Genomic DNA, 23,522 nt, shown 5'->3' on the forward strand with positions numbered 1-23,522 from the left:
TGAAGAATTCAATGTATGGTTTTGGTTTTGTTTGTTTGTTTGTTTGTTTGGATCACACCCGGCGTTGCACAGGGGTTACTCCTGGCTCTGCACTCAGGAATTACTCCTGGCGGTGCTGGGGGACCATATGGGATGCTGGGAATCGAACCCAGGTCAGCCTTGTGCAACGCAAACGCCCTACCCGCTGTGCTATCACTTCAGCCCCTCAATGTATGTTTTGCCACAGCATAGGTGACCCCTTATTAGGGGCACAGCAGGAGCAAATTTTTCTGTATGTAAATCGAGGCTATTCTTGGGGGCACATCTTTTAACCTGCGCAAAGATCATTCTGCTGAGTCCATCTATTTAAAGAACAATTAAAAAAAATAACCTCCTCAGAGAGAGCCTAATGAGAGTAAAACAAACATATTACTGAGTTATTAACTACTGATGCTGCTTATAATGAGCTCCTTATCAGGGCCAGTTATTTGCAGACCATGAAACTGACACGAGCCTTTTAAACGGCATTAATAATCAGGTTCCCACTCAGAGCATCACAATGAAAGGCAGGAAAACTGGCTGCAGGGGTACGAGGAAGGACGGGGGGCAAGGGGACAGTGCTAGGTCTACGTCAAGCCCACAGGTGAGGAACAAACAGGCCCCGGCTTTGAAATAAATCACCACGCATGAGCCTCTGCGAGGCCTTTTCGCATTCACTAAGTGCAGCTACACACCACACCTCTCCCGTGAACAAACATTCAAAATCCTCCCGATGTAAGAACACCCAGATGTGCTCACAAGCTCATTCTTCTATTAGAAGTGGAGTCTGAGAATTTGGGGGTTTCTGCTTTGTGGCTTTTTCTGCCCCCGAAGAACTAGCCCGACCGTGAGCTAAATAAGGGAACATTTAAAGGACAAGAAGGGCAGTGGCAGGAGTCCGTGGTTAGAGCAGAGGAATACTGTTTTCTTTCACTATTTTACAGTGTTAGTAATGATGACACGGGCTGCTTTTTGCTTCATTTGGTTTTAAACATAACGGCAACTAAACTATGTAGAGTCAAAATTAGAATGAGTCTCCACCAAGGGAAATGTCTCTAACCAAGCCATCGTTTTCCACAAGACTCTGGTACTTGCCTAGGAGGAATATACCTTTGTCAAACATTATTTTGTTTTTTCCGGCAAAGTACACAGAGCTCAAAGATCATTCTGCTCCATTCTTTTCTTTCTTGTCACAGTTCAGTGGTAAAGCCAATTTGTAAGAGAATACCATGGCTTTAATGCCTAATCCCCTCTCTCTGGTTCGGTTTATCTAGAGACAACAGGATCCTGCAAAATGCTTCATTTTGGTTTTGCCTTTGTGACCTTCAGGGGATCAAGCACCCCCAAATCCTTATCCTGTTGGACTCTTTCCGCTCTACTTTCTAAAGGGCTCCTGGCGTAAGGGGGTCTTGTGATCTAACCCCCACCCTGTTATCACAGATTGTATTCACAAGCTTCACCTCTCAACACACACACACACACACACACACACACACACACACACACACAGAGAGAGAGAGAGAGAGAGAGAGAGAGAGAGAGAGAGAGAGAGAGAGAGAGGACTTGAGTTGGGATCTCTGGGTTTTCACAAGAAAAGAAAAGGGTAGAGGCTGTAATGTCTAGGAAGATATTACCAATACACACTTTCAACCAAACGAGTCAAACAAATACTCCCTTTCCCTCATCAGTCTTCACTCTTAACTTCCTGTGAGCATGCAATGCGGTCCCCTGTCCATCCTCCTCCCGCCCGCATTCGTGTTTTGACATGCCCAGAAAGACATTCCCTTTCCTTCCATCTCCGCCAACTCTCACCAACATCTGCAGTTGAGAACAAGTGATTGCTTTGCTTTTGGACCAAGTTCAAGGGTTCGTGAACACTTTCAAGTGGATGCCACACATTTCGGCTCACTGCTTACTGGAGCCTGATAGACTGCTGCTTGCCTGTGCATTTGCTTTCTCTCCTCAGTAACGCGGAAATGCTGTCGATGCCAAACCCGCTGCTCCAGTGTCTTCTCCGGCCCTCAGTACCTTGCTCGGTGCTGAGCCAGCCCAGAGTTAAAATCACGGTGTGTGACTCTGAAGCAAAAGCTCGTGAAAAACCACCAAGTTACCTGGTAGATGATGTGCTGGGCAAAGACCTCCTCATTGCTCCTGGACTCATGCTGTAGTATGAAGAACTTTCCAAATCTGAGAGAGAAAAATTTGGGCCCGTTCCTGCAGCTATGGGTGCTAGAAGAAAAATGGAAAGAAAGACAGAAACATCAGTGAAGTTCTGTGAGTAAAAGATCAACAAGCGCATATTTCACAGTTGCATTTAACACGTTTCTTGAATTTATATGGCGAGCATATCCCAAATAAAAAGCAATGAACTCTGGCCTGTTCACTGTTGGCAATATTAATATTTGACACCAGGAAGACATACTTGCCCTCCCTGCTCCCACCCCCACCCCCCACCAATGAACCTATCAGTTTCTTTCCATAGGTTATCACCAAGGCCACCACATTCTTGGATTCAACAAAAATGCTCCATGTTTTGATCTTAAACTTTCCTTCAATGGCATTCCATTGGCTCCTCTAATTTTGATCCTTAGAGAGAGCTTTGGATCAACTACATCTTGGAATTAGTTTTCAACTGCACATTCCTCCTTCTATACTCTCCATTCCCAGGTTCTTGTAGTACTATCATCCTGTTGTTCATCGATTTGCTCAAGTGGGCACCAGTAACATGTCCATTGTGAGACTTGTTGTTACTGTTTTTGGCATATCAAATATGCCATGGGTAGCTTGACTGGCTCTGCCATGTGGGTGGGATACTCTCAGTAGTTTGCTGAGCTCTCCGAGAGGGATGGAGAAATCGAACCTGGGTCGGCCGCGTGTAAGGCAAATGCCCTACCCGCTGTGCTATTGCTCCAGTCCAGGTTCTTGTGAGTTTTTTTTTCTCACTCCAAATCACCTAAACACCCTGGGCGCTACTCTACCTTAAAACTGGCTGCTCCTCTGTTGGACACCTGAGTTTTCAAACTGACTGTGCTTTTCAGAGACAATTCCTATAGGAGCTGTAATTCTCAGTATCACTTATGAGCTGGGGTCTCCAGAGATCTTGTTTACCGTAGCTGTGCAGAATCTATTTCTGAATGGTAAAATCCCATCTATCAATACTACAGAACTCTGCAAAATTAGCGGTGCAACTACACGGGTGCAAACAACTTCCACTGAAAGAGGACACAAAGGCATCAGCAGTAGACACTCTGCTGAGGTCTCGATTTGAGACCTAAACCCATGGACACAGATATAAACGTGGATGGAGGCTCATATACTGAAGAAGGCACAACCAGGAAAGTTACAAAACAGCAACTTTCATTGGTAGGGCAGAAGTTCCCGAGAGTCTGCTGCCGCTGCTGCTGAGAACCCTGCCGGATGGGGAGCTGCCCAGATGAGAGGCGGGTTCTCGGAACCACGCAAGCAAGCGGGCAGGTGAAATCAATAGTGTCTGAGCGGTCCCTGGCTGAAGCCGTTCTACAATGGAGAGACCGTGGATTTGTGAGCCTCCAACCCAGCCCTGGACAAGAAGGCCAAGGGAGTGAGAGGGTTTCTGAACATGTGAGGAGGACAAGCAAGGGGAAGAAAGGTGCCCTTCCTGGAAAAGAAACACAGCGTTTTTAATTTTTTTTTTTGCTTTTTGGGTCACACACACTCAGTGGCATTATGGGACACAGAGGTTACTCCTGGCTCTACACTCAGGAATTACCCCTGGTGGTGCTCAGGGGACCATATGGGATACTGGGAATCGAACCCGGGTCGGTCGCGTGCAAGGCAAATGCCCTACCCACTGTTCTGTTGCTTCAGCCCCAACACAGCATTTATAAAGCAAAAGGATCACACAATGTGCCCAGCAACTTGGGGGGGGGGATGTACAGTGTGAAACGTGGGGATCAGAGGCCAGTCCTTACTGGGTCTGGTAGATGCCTTGAAAATACACAATAAGCAGATCCTCAAGTCTATAAGCAAACTCCCGAGCCACCATCCCACGCCACTCTGGATGAAGGCCTGCCATGCCAGAACTGAACAGATCCCTGGAGAGAGGCAAGATGCAATGGACAGGCCACCAAGACGACCAACAAATGCCAAGCCATCATTGGGCTGTATCTGAATGGAGAACCACACCCTGGCCAGGAGGGTCCACAGACGGGATTAGCGGGTAAAAGGGAGAAGAAGGAAAATCCCTGAGGTAGGGAAAGCTACTGAAATTATCTGATGGGGGTGTGGCCTAAACTCAAGTTAAAATCCAAGAAGATGCACAGACATCTTCCGGGCAGAAAGAATGGAAAAGGGGGAGCAGTGAAGGGTTAGAATTCGGGCACATGTACAAACTGTGGGCTGTAAGAAAAAGGGGAATTAAAAAAAAAAGGTTGGGAAGGGGATTGACACAGTAGACTCTTTGTTGTGGTGTTTTGGGGGCCACATCCAGCAGTGCTCAAGGCTTATTGCTGGCTCTGTGCTCAGGGGTCACTCCTGTGGTGCTTAGTGGACCATACAGGGTGCCAGGGATCAAGCCAGGGTTGACTGCATTCAAGGCCAGTGCCCCACCTGCTGGACTCTCGCTCTGGCCCTTGTTTTTTCTCTACTGGGGGTCACAGTTGGCAGTGCCCAGGGCGGTACAGGGGGGCCGCAGGGGGAGCTGCAGGTTGCTACTGCCATGTCTATACTTGGAGACAACTCTTGGTAGTGTTCAAGAGACCAAGCAGGGGCAAGGATCAGGCTCATGTGTCCCCCATTCTGAGCAAGTGCTCCAACCCTTGGAACTATCGTCCTCCCAAGTTTTGTTGTGTTTTGTTTTGTGGACCACACCAGATGGTACCAGGGGGCTACCCCCAGCTCTGTGGTGGGGGTGGATGTTGTTGGTGCTCTGGTGGTCATGTGGTTGTCAGGGATCAAACCCAGGGTACCCACAGGCAATTATCTGTATACAAACAGTCACTGTCGCTATAAAGTGGGAAACGCTTCAATTCACTTAGGCTGAAATCCAAACATGTATAAGGCCAGACTCTAAAGGAGGTGAGGTCCCTGGATCCAAAACAAATTGTTTAGGCTTGACAATCTGTGTCAAGGTTCTGGTTAACACCGTCCGGGCTCTTCCTTAATTTGCATTCTAAAGTCCACTTATCTGCTGGATTTCCCTTTATACTTCATCGCTTTGCTTCTAATAAAACACGCCAGGTAGTGGGTGAGGAGATGACCCGTGAGTGCATCTGCACCTCTGTCATATCTTTTTTTTTTTTTTTTTTTGCTTTTTGGGTCACACCCAGCGATGCTCAGGAGTTACTCCTGGCTTTGCACTCAGGAATTACTCCTGGCGGTGCTTGGGGGACCATATGGGATGCCGGGGATCGAACCTGGGTCGGCCGCGTGCAAGGCAAACGCCCTACCCGCTGTGCTATCACTCCAGCCCCTCTGTCATATCTTGAGTGACCTGTCTGGTCTACAGGACATCTGGGCTGCTTGTGGCTTAGAGTCCTCCCTCTTGTCCACTAGCCCCGGGGACCAGGCTTGTCAGGGTGTGGACTCCGATTATCTTCACAAGTTCCAGGTCGCAGCCGGTGCCTCAGCTGCTCGGCCCCTGAGCACAGCAGCAGGGACCTGAGCTGGCCTGATGACTGACAGAGAGGACAGACAGACTGACAGGATGAGAGAGAGGACACCTGACCAGGTGCAGAAGGTCACTCGGCTCCCTCGTGACTGACTTTCAGTGACACTCACATGTGTCACTTGATCCATTACGTTCTACCCTGGAAAAATGGGCTGGATTATCTTTGTAAAAATGTCAAGGGAGCCAGAAGGGGTGAAAAGAGACATACAGCATGGACACTGCGCGCTGTCCTCTCAGGTGGTCCAAGCGACTCGGTCCACAGACGCCTTCCTTGATGGTCTCAATGCCGCCCTTCCACAGACACCTTCCTTGATGGTCTCAATGCCGCCTTTCCTGCCCACCACTTTGCAGTGTCCTGGGGCAGCTAGCCCAAGGTGACCTGACCCCCTGCGGGACTACTGAGGGGTCGCTTTAAAGCTTGGCAAAGTGGGATTGGACATGTCTTGAATCTTAAAGCCTCACCCGATTTCTAAATATGAACTGGGCTTCACAACCGGGATGGAATCGCTTAGCTGCAGACACTAAGAGGCAAACGTTGCCTTCCTCCAGCGTGTGGCAGGGACACAAGCCCAGCCCGGGTCAGGAGGGAGGGGGAACCCTGACTTCCGAGACTTGACGGAGAAGTGGGGCTGGGGGAGAGAGAAGAGAGGGGGGGAAGAGAAAAGAGAAAGAGTCTCCTTCCTCCCTGAGAGGGGCTCACCAGCCTGGGGTCCTTGCAGGGGACTAGCAAGGCTCCTACTTCCAATCTGAGAACAAGGAAGGAGGCGCTCAAATGGGGGAACTTTAGGGGATGGGGCACACCCAGAAACCCTCAGGACTTACTCCTGTGCGCTGGGATCACTCCTGGCAGTGCTCAGGAGATCTATGGAATGTCAGGATCAAACCGGGGGCAGCCATGTGCAAGGCAAATGTCCTACTCGCTGCCCGATTGCCCTCACCCCTCGAAGGGAGAACGTTCCTCTTTGTTTGGGGGCCATATCCAGTGATGCTCAAAGTCAGGGCTTCCTCCTGACTTTGGACTCAGGAATTGCTCCTGGCAGTGCTTGGGGGACCCTCTGGGATGCTGAAGGTCAAACCTGGGTCAGCCGAGAGCAAGGCAGATGCTGTACCATACCCACTGGGCTATCGCTCTGGCCTCTGAACAGGGAGAACTCTGACATGCATTTTCCTGAGCATCTGAGGAGCCAGACGCTGATACACTGTACCGATGGCAGCTCACTTCATTCTCAAAGCAAATGCTCAGGGCAGTTCTGCTTCTAAAGTGAAGAGAACTGAATTTCAGAGTGAGGTTAAATAACTTGCCCCAGACCACGGAGAGGCCAGGAGGGAGAGGCCCAGTGGAAACCCACGGGTGGGGGAGGGGGAGCCTGAAACCCGGTTTCTCTGCCAGCGCCAGGCTGACTCTCACAGGCCAGGGCTCATGACCATGACATGCTAAAGAGGTCAGGCTTGCCTCTGTCTCCACCGGGCCTCCGGGCCAGAGGAGGGCAATAACACCTGACCCTCTGATGCAAGCTGGTCGTGCTGAAAGTCGGAGGATCGAGGCAAAGAATGTCAGGGACCTTCGGAGGAAGTCGGAGATCATACTGCTTTGTGAGGTCAGGAGACAAGTGGGATTCCAGGAAGCGCCGGGCCCCGAAGCCAAACCTTCAGGCGGACTAGGATGGAAAGAAGCAGAGAGCAGCGGGGAGGGGCTTGGGGGCCTTGGAGTTGGGGGCACTCGGTCTGGTTAAAGGTCGGAGAAGTTCCACAAGAGATCAGTGGGGGAGGATGCAGGGGGGAAGCAGGGTCGCTGGGACAATGGTGGAAGGAAGTGAGTGGGCAATGATGGGGCACTAGAAGTGTTTTATGCGTCAAGGCCAACACCGTTCGGTCTTGTAAAGCATGGTACCTTAAAAAAGAAATTGTACAGGAGAGAGAGAGAGACAGAGAGACAGAGAGAGACAGAGACAGAGAGAGACAGAGACAGAGAGAGACAGAGACAGAGAGAGACAGAGACAGAGAGAGAGAGAGAGAAGAGAGAAGAGATAGAGCATGGAGAGAGAGAGAAAACAAGGAAGGAGAGAAAGAGACAGAGAGAGACAGGAAGAGACAGGGAGAGAGGTGGAGATCAGTGGAACCCATAACATGCTGGTAAAGGAGAAGAACTGTGATGAAGGTATATATGACAAAAGCATATCTGATGCCACAGACGGGGACTAAGGTTCTACAGGTGGGGAAATGAGTTGCCGGGTTAACTCGGCAAGAGAAATGGAAAACTAGCCCTCACTGTCGAGAAAAAAAGGAGACCCCCTGAACACCTCCAGGGTGGGCCAGATCTCCCCCAGCACCACCAAAGCAGCACCACGCCCTGGGCGCTCGCACAGAACCCCAACCTGGCTGTCCGAGGGCTGCCTGGGGGCCCCAGGGTTTCCCACAGAGCTGCCTGAGGAACTCCCCCACGCTCCCAAGGAGAAACCGAATATTTACAGTGGGTGTCTGTCTCTTCCAGGGTAGCAAACCATCAGAAAAGACTTCAATTCTTCATTATGACAGGGAAGAAACAAGTGAATTAATTCCCTTCATCGTGTCAGGGAAGAAACACTGCACTCATACGTGAAATCAACTAAGACGCCCTGTAAAATCAACTAAGACACAATGTACTTCATAAGGGACCGAATCCTTTTTTCAAATTAGAAAACTGACAGCTGTCCAGGGTCGGGCAGCCAGTGTCTGCCCAGGATATCATGCTGGGTGTCTGAAGCTAAAGACTACGTGCTTTTCTGGGGGTGGGTTACAGAGATTAGGGAGCCCCTGCCAATCCGACATGGGGATGTCCAGGAAATGCTGAATCAAACCCATCACTTCATTTTTTCCATCGATACCCAAGGACAGACTTTATCACTCTTTAATGATCCCATACTTACTCATTTCTACCCAACAAGACGGAGTGCATTTGAACACTGCCAACAGACATCCTAGGAACTAGGGAAAAGGCTGGCCTGAACCTGAGAGAGAGGTTCTGGGGTCCCCGCTCTGCCAAAGCCCACCTGGAACGTGGCAAGGTCATTCAAACACTGGGCCTCCCCTTCTATTCATTATGCCCAAGGCAGAAGCCAGGCCTCCACCACCCCTCCATAGACACCACCAGGATGGCCAGCTCCGTCCCCATCTTGAGGATTAACATTGATTGAGCATCATTTACAGGCCAGACGCTGAGCTAAGAGTTTCAAGCATCCTGTTGAATACAGCACCCCAAGGAAAGAAACTGAGGTGCAAAGAGATGCAGCCACTTCCCCAAGGTCATGAAGTCAGAGGGGGGGGAATGCCAGATTGAACCTTAACCCCCCCTGGGGGCCTGACTGGTGTTCCAACATAGGTTCCCCATAGTTCGGTACACATGGTTGGTGATCAATAAACAGGTTTCGAATCGATCGACAAAAATGTTCCTCTTCATCTCCCAGTGCCAAACGTGAAGCAATGCAAAATGAAACGAGACGTCTACCTTCCTGTAGAGAGCACCAATTTCCGAACGGAAGCCATTTCTCAGGGTTCTCAAGCGGCACTGGCAGATGGAACCTGAAGTACATAAGGATCTTCTCCCGTGGAGGGCGTTGTTTCTCAAAAGGTTAACTTTGGGGAATTGTCTCTTTGGATGTTCTAAGTCATTCCTCCCCACCCCACCCCCAACCCCCTTCTACCCTCTCACGAGGAGAATGTAGCCTTTGTGTCACTTCTTAATAAATGGTTTGCTATTAAGGAATCATTATAGTAATGTGGGCTATTGGAAGAAAGGGGTTACTTTAGTAGCCAACCCTCTTAACGACCTGCTCTTCTGCACACATTAGTAGTTGGAGAAGGCTGTGGTTATTGAACTTCTGCCATCCACCAGAGACAATCTGCTCAGGCTTACATTGTTGGAAAGCTAGGATGATGGGGTGTGGGGGGTGGGGATTCTATCCAAATTTTCAAGCTACTCTGCTTGGGAGATGACGAAGGCGCACTGAGTTTACAACTTGTTCAACAGGAATCAGCAGGGAGCATTAACTAAATGACCAGTGCGGCAAGCTTGCTGCTAATGGTATGTCTCCTCAGAGAGGCTGCATTCGGTGGAATTCAACAAATCTTTACGGAGTGCTTTTAATGTGCCAGGCATTCTTTCAGATGCCGGAGACATATCAGTGGACAAGCTATATAAAGTCAACTGTCCTCGTGGGGGTTTCATTTTAGTGATGAGCAATCAGTTGTCCCTTTGTCAATTGTGAAGAGTTTGCAATGAAGACCAATGGGCAAACCCTTCCACCTTCCCCTACCAAAGACTATTAAGATGGCAGTCAACACTGCCAACATAGTAAATAAATATTCTTCCTTCAGATTCATCTGATGTATTCCCTAAGGCTCAGGGAGACTATACTTCTTCTTCTTCTTCTTCTTTTTTTTTTTTTTTTGCTTTTTGGGTCACACCCGGCAATGCACAGGGGTCACTCCTGGCTCTGCACTCAGAAATTACTCCTGATGGTGCTCAGAGGACCATATGGGATGCTGGGAACCGAACCCGGGTCGGCTGCGTGCAAGGCAAATGCCCTACCTGCTGTGCTACTGCTCCAGCCCTGAGAATGTACTTTTCAGATTGGGTGCTGGGAGGTATCCAACAGCAGTCCACACAGTCTAGGTGCCCGGCACAAGTTAATGTTGTTTTGAGTTCTAGTGGCAAAGACCTTGTAAGAAAGTCCATGTCAGTGGTACAAAAAAGAGTGAACATGGGAAAAATACTTGTTCTTCTTTCTATCCAAGGCACAAGGCCACAAAAATGCTAGCAAATCTGGAATCATCATAAAAGGGAATTAACTCGGAAAGTCACTTATGGCCAGAAAATTCAACTTCTTTGTTATCTGCTTTCTACCATGACATACTTCCTGAACATTGCCTATGAGTGAGGGTTTTTAGAAAGGGGGGGAGAAAAGCCCACAGTAAATGTAGTAAAATTAACTCATTTGATCAATTTGTGCTCTAGGCCAGAGTTTCCTGACTGTTGCTATGAGGGGCTGTAAAACTGATGAATTTGCATGGAAAAAAGAAACCAGTGTAAGTAATTTGTGTAAGAGGTAACACAGACTTAGCCTGCTATAATTCAGACACCCTGCAGATAGCAGACTGCTGCAGTGTGAGCAGGGATCGCTTAGAAAAATGACCACACTGCAGTCAGTCTGACTTGAATGGAAATCAATCATAAAGGTACTTTCTCTGCAGCTTCTACACCACAGTCTTCAGCAACTCCTTTGCCAAGCAGATTTCTGGACTGCACAGCCTGGTCTCCTCTCCTTTTTCTAACCTTCCTTTCTAGAAGGTCTGACCAAATGCAGGCTGGAGTCATGTTTCATCAAAGAGAAGAAACCCTAAAAGAAAGACGTTGCACTCAAATGTGGATTTCCTTCGAGGTGAACTTGAACTTCCCTGCCATGATAAGATCAAAGCTGTGCGTTTATGAGGGGGAAACTCAGAAGCCAAAAACCAGCAGACTGGTTTAGGGCCCTCGAAGGCAAAAATGCCCAGTTCAGAGAAAAGCCTCGTGCCCACACGAGAGAAAAATGTGAATGTACTTATATAATATTTAAGGTGTGTGCGCATACACACGCACATGCACATGTGCATTCACACCCATGGAGCTGCTGAGCAAAATGAAGTGAATGAAAAAAGTTGTATTTCTTTGGGGCGTGCGGGGTGCAGGGAGATTAAGAGTCTGAGTCACACCCAGAGGTGCTCAGGTGCTACTCTTGGCTCTGTTCTCAGGAATAAGTGACCCCTAGCAGTGCTCAACAGACCATACGTAGCACAGGGGATCAAACCAGGGTCAGCTGCAAGTGAGGCAAGTGCCCTAAGCCCCATACTGTCTCTCTTACCCAGAAATGTGTACTTCTTTAAAAATGCTATCGTCAAGCTAAAATAGGAGCACTTTGGGGCAGGTGAGAAGAAACAGGGACAACCCACCAGTACTCATCTTCCCCACTCAGAATCATGAAAACGGCTTATCACTGGCAAACAATTATTGTGAGTTAATTTGCCAATTTGGTGTACTGAGGGACTTCCTTGCTATAAAGGAAACTCAGTACCAGATCCTGAGAAACTTCAATATTGGGGCCAGGAATGTGGCATAAGTGGTTGAGTCTTACAGGTGTGAAGCCCTGAGTTCAGACCCAGGCACCACATGACCCCCTTAGCATCACTGGGTGTAGCCCAAGTGACCCCTAAGAGATGCTGGGTGTGACCTGGTCTCTCTTAAAATAAAAGTCTACTCTATAAAGAAAGACTTAGTCTATAAGTCCTTTACTTAACTCTGCATTCTTACCATACCACATGAGATGCTGTGTATGTCACAAACAAAAAATGAGTTATTTACAGAATTGACTAAAATGATATAAACCTGTTGGTTAAAAAAAAACAGCAAAGATTATTATTCATCAGGCACTTATTATGTGCCAGGCAGTGTGCTAGGTGTTTTTGCTGAATTATCTCATTTAATCCTTGCTGGATCCCTGGGGAACATATATTTGTATCAAACTCATTACCAAATGGGACAATGCGCTGGAAGTTTCAGCACCTTGATCAAGAAAACACAGCTGCCTGAGCGCCAGAGTGGGGGTCTGAACCCAGATTATTCCCGGGAATCCGCCAAAGACACAGCAATCCAACCCAGGCTAGTAAATTCCAAGGCTTCCCACGTCATCATCAATGTGGAGATTAAACTCTAAAAGAGAAAACCCAAAGAATGAAGTATCACCTGCCACTTTACAGGCAAGACTTGACCTCCAATCTGGGGATGTGGGGTGAGTGTTAGAGCACAGGCCTGGCCTGGGGTTCAGTCCCCAGCAGTACGTGGCCCCTGACTACCACTGGGTGTGGTCCCCACAGCAAGAACACACAAAAAGAAAGAAACAAGATGAGAAATGCCTCTTGTCATCCCCTACTCCCCTTCCTTGTGTTCCCAGACCTCAAGTACCACAGGCAAGGGTCTGACCCCTTGGGCTAGCAGGATCTGTGGCTGGGCAGGAGAAACTGGCTGGCCCTGCATTAGTGGCTTCTGCCTTTGGGAATGTAATTGATTTTTTGCATTTTAGAGTATCATCGCGTCTCAGCTTTGGGCTGAGGTCAGTTGTGGTCCCCGGCTAGTATCTGATACAGCCGCAGCCAGGGGATGAAGGCTTCCCTGATGGGCTGCCTCTGATGGCCCGGTCGGGCTGTTCACCGCCAGGATCTATAAACTGGGGAAGGCCCGTGAAACATCAGCCCTGTCACCATCAGTGCCCTGGGACTTGTGGGCCATTAGCTGCTAGAGAACCAAACCATCAACAGTGTCCCTTCCCAACAACCTCCTGGTCCAGATGCCTAAAGCACAAGTTCTTGATGTTATTATTACCCCTTCTCCCCCATCTATTGAAAAATGTTGGGTGTTGATACGTACAGGCTGACCACAGTGAGGATTAACTCAATTCCACGGCCTAGCAGGACTGAATCAGTTCCATCCTTTACAAGGCTTATAGGCACTGACAAGTTTCTAATCAGCAGATGTTAGCTAGGATGCTAGATTCCAACCCAAATTTCAGTATTATTTTTGGCCTTGAGTTTCTTGTTGGTTGGTTTGATTTTGGTTTGGGGGCCACACCCAGTCAGCACTCAGGGCTAACTTTTGGCTCTGTATTTAGGGCTTGGGGGACCATATGTGGTACTGGGGATTGAACCTGTGCCAGAGGTATGCAAGGCGAGCGCCTAGCCCACAGTATTGTCTCCAGACCCTTATCTGTAGCCATATTGTGGAATAACATAGGAATTCTGTCAGTCTTTTGAAAATTCCCTGAGTAGCTTGCAGCTATTGTAACTTACTGGATGTGAATATCAGCCTTCAAAAAGAAATGAAACTGACGTACATAAATACAGGTACACAACAAACCACGCTGCTATATACAGGTATACAACAAACACCCCAGCATGCTGCTGTTGCAGGAAATGTGACACCCACAATACAAGAGTAAACAACCTTTTAGTACAGAACCAAGTAGGACTGACAAGAATGTTGATAAAAACTGACCCAGGTGGGCTTACTCTTCAAGCTCGTGTTCTCCCTTGAACATATACCTTGGTTGGTTGCTTATCTCAGTGTTTCTTTGCACCCCTATTTTCACTCTAGAGAAGCCCGGGTTTTCTCTTGAACATGTACATCTCCCTCTCTCTCCCCTCACATCTTTCTGCATAAGTTTCCATTAAAAGCTTTCTTGCTTCGCAAAAAAAAAAAAAAAGACAAATAACCCAGATATTTTACATATCCCTTGACATGTAAAACTTCACGTGTACCTTGACATGTAAAAAGTTGTTCTTGTGCCAGGGTTTGACAGAGAGTTTTAAAACATCTTATTCTCCATTTAGATACCCTGGAAGAGAAATTTCCAGACTAGTGCAAAAGGTGGTTGAAAATGAGGAACCCAAATCCCCTGTCTTCCTCCATCAGATGAATCAGAACTCATATTAATGGGCCCTCATTCTAACAGGATTACTAACTCTCAATGGGTTACTAGCTCAATGTAGATCATACACATTTAGGTTTGGGGGGGGGAGGGCAGAGGGTTATCCACCAGTACTCAGGGCTTATTCCTGGCTCAGGGATCATTCCTGGAAGGGCTCGAGGGACTGTACCGGGTGTTGGGAATTGAACCCTCATCAACTACATGCCAGGCATGCACCCTCCCCGCTGTACTATGTCTCCATCCCCCATGAACATATATCTTTAAGTGATCCCTTTGTAAACTGGTAGAGAAACACACACATTTTAAATTATGCGTGTGCTCATCAAGCCATCATCTCTGAGCCATAACGAAAGCGCATAACAAAAGATTTTGTTCAGTGACAATCCAGCAGCAGCCGTGGTGGTACCACCCCTGGGAAGCTACAGACACTTGACATTCTCTCTCATAATCCTCCAAACATTCCTGAGGGGCAGCCCTGCTCCCAGCACTCAGGTGACGGTCCTGCACACAGTTGGCATTTAATAAATATTTGCTGACTGCATAAATAATGATTGCCTATGAGGAGAAGACAGCTGGGAAGGGTTCACTTCAATATTACCCAAACAGAGATTGGTTCATCATTGAGTTTGGCTCATACTGAACCCTTCCCAGCTGTGTGCCCTGTTCCCAGCACGCAGGTGACGGTCCTGCACACAGCTGGCATTTAATAGATATTTTCTGACTGCATAAATCATTATTGCTTAGAAGAACACAGCCAGGAGGAGTTTGCCGTCACCCAAACTCATTTACTGATTGACAGAACCTGGTTCCGAATGCTCTGGCCTAGATTATTTAATATATCATGAGGTGATCTTGCGCAGAAGTGTTATTTTATTTATCTATTTATTTTTGGTCCGGGAGCCACACCCCATGGTGCTCAGGGCTGACTCCTGGCTCTGTATTTGAGGGAACCATCTGTGCTGACGGGGATCAAACCCAGATCAACAGCATGCAAGGCAAGCATTGACTTGCTGCACTATCTCTCCAACGCCTTGTACACAGGTTTTATACAATCTATCACACAGAGGTTAAAAGGGCAAACCTGGGAACAGAGACCAGAACAAACCGGCGTGTGCCTTGAGGTGCCTTGATTCTCTGTGAGTCAAGGCTGGACAACCAGAACCTCCACGCTGACGGGGAAGTGTTGCAGGAGCTTCTGCTCTAGTTGGACAAAGCAAGCCCCCCTTCAGCCTTGGCAGGCGCCCCCTCCCTGCCAAGCTCGAACCGAAAGGTTGTAAGGAATGGAAGGGGAGAGGGCTGGTCACAGGCAGAGCTGCGGCTGGCAGGCCACTTGGCGGCAAGAGCTTGTTCTTGCCGTGGAACAGTCCCAGAGAGCAGCGTGACGTCATGACGTGGCTGCCAGTGCACACGGAGGTCACGGCAGGCACGCACTTCCATTGTCAGGTCAGTGGGGGAAGACCCCTAACTTAAGGAGGCTCTTTCTGGATGGAGGATCAGGTGAGGCCACCCAGAAGGCGAGCTGCGTTCAGCAGAAGGAGCAGTGTGACACCGATTTCTGTCACCACCCATTCATGCCACTTGCTGCCGGCCTCACTGTACGAAAACGCACACCAAGCAGGTCCAGAAAAATTAAAAAGGGAGGGGGGGGTGAAATCATACAACAAAATATTCTTCTGAGCTAATTCAATTTCAGTATTTATTTTGAAATTTTATTGAATTATAGTAGAGGAAACCCACTCAATTAAGCCTGCCAGACGGATATTTTTCTTCCTCGGGGCATGGTGATATTTATCATTTTATCTCTCTGGGAGGAGGTGATTAGAACTAGGAAATGCAACCTTCGCAATGTCATATTCAGGATCATTTGACTTAGGCACTTTTTTTAAAAAAAAAAGAATAAAAAAAAACATAGATGGCTGATGGGCACTTTCTATTTCAAAAACTTCATAGATTTCGTGTAAGCCTCTGCTTTTTGGAGACCAGGCACTGGGGGGTGTTTTTGTTTTTTTTTCCAAGGAATTCCCGCTCTTTTGTCTACTGCAAGCGAGACTCTGGAAGGAGTGCAATTGACGGTTACAGATAGAAAACGTGTGATGTTCATTTTAAAATTACTAGTAGAGCCTGCTATTGACCATCTAATTATGCCGAGTTCCATTTATAAACATAGCTAACCACTAAGTTTATGGAGACTTTTTGTGCTGCTTTAATAGGATATTGATCGAGAGCATCGCTGGCGTGGCCTGCCATTGAATTGTGTAATGGCAAGCAAAAGGCAAGGTCACCGCGGCTGCGCGCGCGACGCCTGCAGCCCATTTTTTATTATAATCTTTTTGTTTCTTCCTTTAATGCTCAAGCCCAGATGATTTCTGAAGACTCGAACCTATCTCTAAAATTAATTTCCCTGGGAGAGGATCACGGCCACCCTGTTGCTCCAGCCGAGGAGAACGGGCTCCTTCAGAAAAGAAAGTTCCAAAGCCCCGGGACGTTAATAAAGATCCGGAATCCTGTGGCTCTTGGGCGAACAATTTCCTCCCGAGCTCTTTTCTGCAGGATCATTTTGGGATTTTTTTAAAAAAAAATTTTTTCAGGTTCGGACTTGTTTCTCTCTTTCTCTCAGAGAGCTTCGTTTTTCTCATTGTATCTGGGAGCAGAGTCACTTGTGCTGTTGTTGGAAGCTCCGGCACGGAAAGTGAGACTATGAGAAATCGCCCTTCCTAAGCGGCTGGCGGGAAAGCCGAACTGGACAGGTCAGGGAGTCGAGAGAAGCAACGAGGACCGAAGGATGGAAAAAGGTGCTTTGCCCAGGAGTGCCAGGGAGGCCCTCCCCACAGCTGGAGGCAGAGCCCCGTGGAGAAGTGTGTTTTCAAGGCAGAAAACAGCCACTAGGGTGCCACCTCATGCCAGGCTGAGGCAGCCGCCGGATTCTGTGCTCCGTGTCTCCATGGAGGAGCAGCTCAGGGGGTTCCTGAAGCCACTGGCAGCCCAGCTTAGTGGCAGCGCCAGGACAATTCAGCTGCTGGATGTTTAACAGATTCTGCAGCAGTGCGGCAGGAACCAAAAAATCGGCCTGGGTAACTGAGAGTGGTTTTCACACCCAAGCGCTCTCGGGCTGGCCAGTGTCGGGAGAAGCCCGGCTTTTCAAAATTCCAGGCCCGTGAAGTCATCCCCGGCCACGAAGTTTACTTAACCCTTGCAGCCGGCTCCGGGAAACCAAGCCCTGCGAGAAACCGAGAGGCCGCTGGGGCCCCAGTGACAATGGCCCGTGTGTGTGTATGCGGTTTTCCTCCTTCCCAGTATTTAAGGGTTCCGCGGCACTCCCCCAACTTCAAATAAAAACAGTCAGCACTTTAGCAGGAAATGGGCCCAAGTGGTGGGTTTTTTTTTTCTTTCAGGAGGCTTTTCTGGGTTCCCACTAGGAATGGCATTTGACAGCCCCGGAGCCCACACTTGGAAGCAAACACCGGTACAGAAGACCGGGAGCAGGGGCGGACCCCACAAGGTGAGCGGACACCACAGGGGCCCCCTGCAGCTGCCCCTTTCACAGCAGAGGAACCGCTCTAAGAGGCTTTGTTGGAGAACAGGGCATCATGGTAGGGACATTTCAACAGATGGCCCCCTGCCTCCCCTTGCCTCCCACGCTCTGCTTGCTTTTTTTGTTTGGGGCCACACCCAGCAGTACTCAGGGATCATTCCTGGCTCTGCACACTAGGAATCACTCCTAGGGGGCTTGGGAGACCACCTGGGGTGCTGGGGATCGAACTCAGGTCTGACCCATGCAAAGCAAGTGCCTTACCCACCAGACCATCTCTCCAGCCCATCCTCTCAGTTTTCTGCTGAAACAACGTTAGTGATTTTCACTGGCACTGTTAGAGCTTAGACATCCCCTCAAAGCAAAGACTCTCTCTCTCTCTCTCTCTCTCTCTCTCTCTCTCTCTCTCGCTTGCTCACTCACTCTCTTTCACTCTTTCTTTCTTACAGTCTCTGCTCCCTCCCCAGGACAGTATTAAACACCTAGAACTGGGGCTGGAGAGATAGCACAGCGGGTAGGGCGTTTGCCTTGCACGCGGCCGACCCGGGTTCAAATCCCAGCATCCCATATGGTCCCCTGAGCACAGCCAGGGGTAATTCCTGAGTGCAAAGCCAGGAGTAACCCCTGTGCATCGCCAGGTATGACCCAAAAAGCAAAAAAAAAAAAAAAAAACACCTAGAACTGCTTTCAGAGGGTCCTGTCACATGGGGCGAGGAGCAACCTACATCAACTTGTAGGCCACAGTGCAAAGTCTGCAGCTCAGAGGGCCAGAACTGTCCTCCCGTGCCTTCGCAGAAGATAACGTGAGAACGGTGAAAGGCAGGGAGGCATGAGCTCAGAGCCAGGTGGACGAGAGGCAGAGGGGGCAGCACCATGCAGCCCTGAGATCCTATGGGCATCATGCAGTGCAGAGTCACCTCCTGGCCACCTGCCTGTCACTTCTCAACAGCGCAGCCTACAGCTCCGTCTTGAGTTTCTTGGCCCTGGCTACCCTGTAGCAAATGATTAAAGACAACCAACCTCAACACAGTTATTTCTGGGAATCCTCAGGAGGAAATGCTGAAACAGCACCCCCGCCCCGTCTTTATTAACTGTAAAAGGAGGAAAACCCCCAAACAACACTAGTGGGAAATCTGGGGGAGAATATTTTTAATAATAAATACTTCTAACAGAATGGGAGACTAACACCCAAGGACAGTGGAGATAAGGATCAGGAGGATTGCTCCATGGCTTGGAAGCCGGCCTCGCATGCTGGGGGAAAAGGCAGCTGACATAGAGAAGGGACCACCAAGTAAAGGATGCTTGGAGGGCCCACTCGGGATGGGAGATGTGTGCTGAAAATAAACTACAGACCGAACATGATGGCCACTTAATACCTGTATTGCAAACCACAACACCCTAAAGGAGAGAGAGTAAAAGGGAATGCGCCTGCCACAGAGGTGGGTAGGTGGGGACGGGGGGAGAGATACTAGGAATATTGGTGGTGGTGAATGGGCACTGGTGGAGGGATGGGTGCTCGATCGATCCTTGTACGACTGAAACGCAAGCATGAAAGTTTGTAAGTCTGTAACTGTATCTCACGGTGATTCATTAATAATAAATAAATAATACTTATGAGTAGCAAATGTGAAAAAATAAAAGCTAAGAGGAGCAACCTCATCCAGCGAAGGCTGACAATAAGTGGGAGATATCCAGGCTCTCCATGTTATCATAATTTATAGGAACGGGGGGGGGGGCGGTTGGCTGGCAGGGGGAGTCTAGGCAGGGCTGTGGCATTAGGTGCCCAGGACCTGAAGAAGAAACGTAGCAACAGAGATTCTTTGAAGCTGAGGCTATAGGAGACCTCCACAGGAAAGGCAAACCAGTGACAAGTTCAAAGTTCACTGGCTACAGAGCAGGGAGGCAAGGACAGGTAGGAGGGGCAGGGGCAAGTTTTAGGAAGCGAGACGACGCAGCCTGACATGACGGAGCGGATCCGGGCTCCAGGTCGCTGCACAGCTGCCCCAGCGGGCGGGTCACACAGCGAGTGAGCGGCCACGGAAACAAAGGGCAAGAGTCCATAATAACCAGCCGAGGCTGCTCAGCCACTGTGACAAATGCATCACACTCTCAAAAGCCAAGCGCAGGAGGGGAAACCGTGTCTATTGAAACTCCGACCTAACCTCAACAGTGTTCTACAGAAATAGTCTGTTAATTAAAAAAAAAAAAATCATACCTGAAAAAGAAATCGGGGGGTGGGGGTGGGGGTGGAATTTAATTGTTTCATTTGCTTGGGTTCCTATGGAAAGAGTTTTAACCTTGAATGGGCAAAATTAATAACCGACAAGTGTCTCGAGTCTCACAGCCAATGGCTGTTCACGAACAGTGTGCAATCTCTAGCTTGTGTTTGGTTGTGAAGCACAGCTGGTGCCAGGAAAGGTGGGGAGAGAAGGGTCTGCTGGGGAGAAACCCCCAAGCCTTGGATGCAGCCCTGAGGCCCCCAGTGACCTCCGAGTTTTGTCCCTAGAAGGCCCAGCGTCACTGAGGCGCAAGTGTTCAATGTTCCCGAGGGGGGACGCTGAGCTGGGCGGTCTCCTGCCTTGCACCCTGACAAGCCTGGTTAAAGAGCTCCAAGTGGGAAGAGGCTACGGTTGGAAGTTTGGCCCAGAGTCGTGATGTAGCTGACACAGCCAGCCTCAGGCCTTTGCTTGCCAAACCGTCAGTGTGTGGCCCTGTGTCTGTGGGTCCGAGAGTCCGCACACAGCCGTGCACAGAACCAGCAGGTGTCCAAGAGCTGAGCACTGGCCCTGGTGCCGGGCATCTACAACCTCCCTGAAACAGTCCGGAAGCCAAGCTTCAACCCGGAGGCCGTCTGCAGTCCTGTGGGGCCGGGGTGTCTTATGGTTCTCTGGGCAACCCTGCAGCAGACCCTGAAGGCGGCATGGCGCGGGGCTGTGAAACTTCACAGATGCCTTCCAGGAAGAAGAGGAGGAAGGACACAATTCTGGGGGCGGTTCTGAATGTGTGCAGAGTCTATCCCTCCTTCCTGGCCTCGGGGCCCAGAGGTAATGAGGACTGGCCTGAAGTATCCCAGCAGCCAGGGTAGAATAGAAAAGTTCTAAAGCTCTGACCACGAGGCTATAAGGATTTTTGTGCCTTAAGATGGCTTAGATTCTAGTAAGGGCCGAAGGAGGGCTTTCACCTGTAGATCCACCAGACACATAACAATCAGATCCCTACATCCCACTCCAGCCATGAATTGGAAGAGAAATGGAGTAACCCTGTGATCCTTTTGTAAAATTGTAACCTAACAAACCAGGCAGGTTCATGGACATTGTCACCTGGATCCCTCCCTCCTCCAAGTGACAAGGGGGCTCAGAGCCAGTACGGGACAGGCTGCAGCTTCTCCGTTGAGCTGGAAGCCTGTAGTTCCTGCGTCACTTCTCGGCTGACAACTGGCCCGCACCACACAGGACACCCCCGGCCCCAAGGAGGGTCCCTGAGGCCCAGGCTCCTTCTTCCAGGGGCCAGGCTAAGATGATAAATTTCAGTATTAAAGACTTTATAACCATGTGCCCACAGTTTGACTTTGGACCAATGACTTAAAATAAAAAAGGCAACTTCATTCATTTTGCAAAAATCAAATATAAAACAAAAACTCCAAAAAAGCAGGAGAGCCCTTTCTTATCCAGTTTGGGGCATCTCCAGAATTACTTCATGCAACACATGTGAAAGCCTCACCCCGAGAGACAGTAACTATTCAACAGTTTCCCTCTACCCCTCTATCCCCGCCGTGTACCCTACTCTCTGGAACCTTATATTGTTTACTATACATATATATGTATACATATTTAATTATATATAGTATATATATTATATAGTATATATAGCACTGTAGTCCCGTTGCTCATCAATTTGCTTGAGTGGGCACCAGTAATGTCTTCATTGTGAGACTTGTTACTGTTTTTGGCATATCGAATATGCTACGGGTAGCTTGCCAGGCTCTGCCATGCAAGTGGCATACTCTTGGTAGCTTGCTGGGCTCTCCGAGAGGGACAGAGGACTCAAACCCAGGTCGGCCTCATGCAAGGCAAATGCCCTACCCACTGTGCTATTGCTCCAGTCCATATATATTTAAATTTATTAATTTATGAGCCAACCTGAAATTACAGAGCTATTTATGACGGGATTTCAGGCACACAATGTTTCAACACAGACCCCTACACCGATGTCCACTTCCACCCACCAATGCTCCTCACTTCCACTTGCCTCCCACCCCCCAATCTGCTTCTATAAAACTTTCTCTCTCTCTCTCTCTAGGTTTTTGTACTGCAGTTGAACTCTCTGGGTTCTTAAGAGATGGCCCAACTAAAGACATAAGAACAAAGAGGTGAAGGCAGACTGGTTGAGACAGGTGGGCACACTGGTGCTCCAGGGCACTGGGAGTATGAACTTGAAGGGAAAGTCCAAACTTTCATTCTACCTCATTCCTCAAAGGAGTGGATGCAGCAGGAAACTAATACTACCAATGTAACTTTACTTCCTGGGTGTTGCGACACCCAGGAGGGATATGCTCGGGGCTTACTCCTGGCTCTGTTCTCAGGGGTCCCCCCTGAAGGGGTGACTATATATGGTGTTGGGGGTCAATCCTGGGTCAGTTGTGTGCAAGGCAAGTGCCTCAACCCTATGAGCTATCTCCCCAGCCCGGCAGCAATGTAACGTTGTAAAAAGGACATAAAAATATAAAATTTAAGCTTTGGATGATGGGTTTTTTTCCCTTCCTCTGGCTATTGAGAAGAAGAACACCATAGTCAATACAGTTATGCTTTTAAGCAAAGGCGTGTTTTTCGAAGGTGTGTGTCTAAATGTGATTTCAGCACCTTCTTTTTGGACTGCCACATTATGTCATAGCAAAAGTGTAATCAATGACACTTTGATCAATGGGACTGGTGGTGACAGGTGCTTCCAATTCACCGAGACTGTGATTATTGACAAGTGGGTAATGATCCCACGTACCTTCTCTCTCATCAAGGACATTAGCATTCCTTAAAGGTCAATACCAAATTCTTTCAAAAAATAAAAGTTCTTAGAAACCTGGTTTGGTTTCCAACAAACCTCTGAGGTTTTTTTTTTGTTTTGTTTTTGATCTAGGTTTCACATTTAGAACTTAAGGAAGTCTGTGAGAAACCCTATTCCCCATGTCTCACATGGAACTGGTACTTAATTTTTTTTTCTGATCTTAAATTCTTGGCTGCCAAACAAAGTGTGTGGCAAAACTTTTCCAGTGGGCGAATGCACAGAGGGATTTCTGAAAGCTACTTCTATCTCCGGGAGACCCAGGCACGAAGTCCGCACAAGCCCAAGATAATTCTGTGGCAAACACAATTCAAGATACTTACTCTGCGACACTCTTACCAGCTCGGTCACACTAAAAACACCTGATGTGACGAAACTGTCCTGGAAGCCCAAATGTCCTGAGAAAATAAGAACAAAAGAAACCAAGTGTCATCGATAGGAACCAAGTGTCATGGACAGACTGACAAGAGACTTTTAAATAGGAGTTTCCTGGTGACATCTCATTTCACACTAGGCTCGAGCTAACATTTGCGTGGGAGGGCACAGTCATTTCGTAGGGTAGCTGGATTTCTGGGCTGAATCTGGAGGCTATGGGAAGCTGAACACAAACAACTGGGTGATTTTTTTTTTTTTTTGAGATGGCTAAAAAAAAAAATTCAACAGGAAATCTGAAACAAAAGAGGATTTAAAATAAATGGTTACCTTGGCTGACCTTTGAGAATTTAAGGACTGGGATGAAAACAGGCTACCTAAGAATCAACCCAGAGAACTAAATTCC

The 23,522-nt window shown here is 48.5% G+C and overlaps 1 protein-coding gene across 6 annotated transcripts in view; it reads right to left on the bottom strand.

Annotated features, from left to right (window-relative positions):
* Positions 1–23,522, bottom strand: part of NFIA (nuclear factor I A) — a 632,562-nt gene that overhangs the window by 115,646 nt on the left and 493,394 nt on the right. For all 6 annotated transcript variants that reach the window (XM_055137450.1, XM_055137452.1, XM_004607099.2 and 3 more), the window contains exons 4-5: positions 23,068–23,142; positions 2,130–2,247 (exon numbers count right to left, since the gene is read on the bottom strand). In XM_055137450.1, coding sequence (XP_054993425.1) covers positions 2,130–2,247; positions 23,068–23,142 — 193 coding nt within the window. The remainder of the gene's footprint in view (positions 1–2,129; positions 2,248–23,067; positions 23,143–23,522) is intronic.

This window comes from Sorex araneus, chromosome 5 (assembly GCF_027595985.1).
Source record: "Sorex araneus isolate mSorAra2 chromosome 5, mSorAra2.pri, whole genome shotgun sequence".
In the NCBI taxonomy this organism is placed as follows: Eukaryota; Metazoa; Chordata; class Mammalia; order Eulipotyphla; family Soricidae; genus Sorex; species Sorex araneus.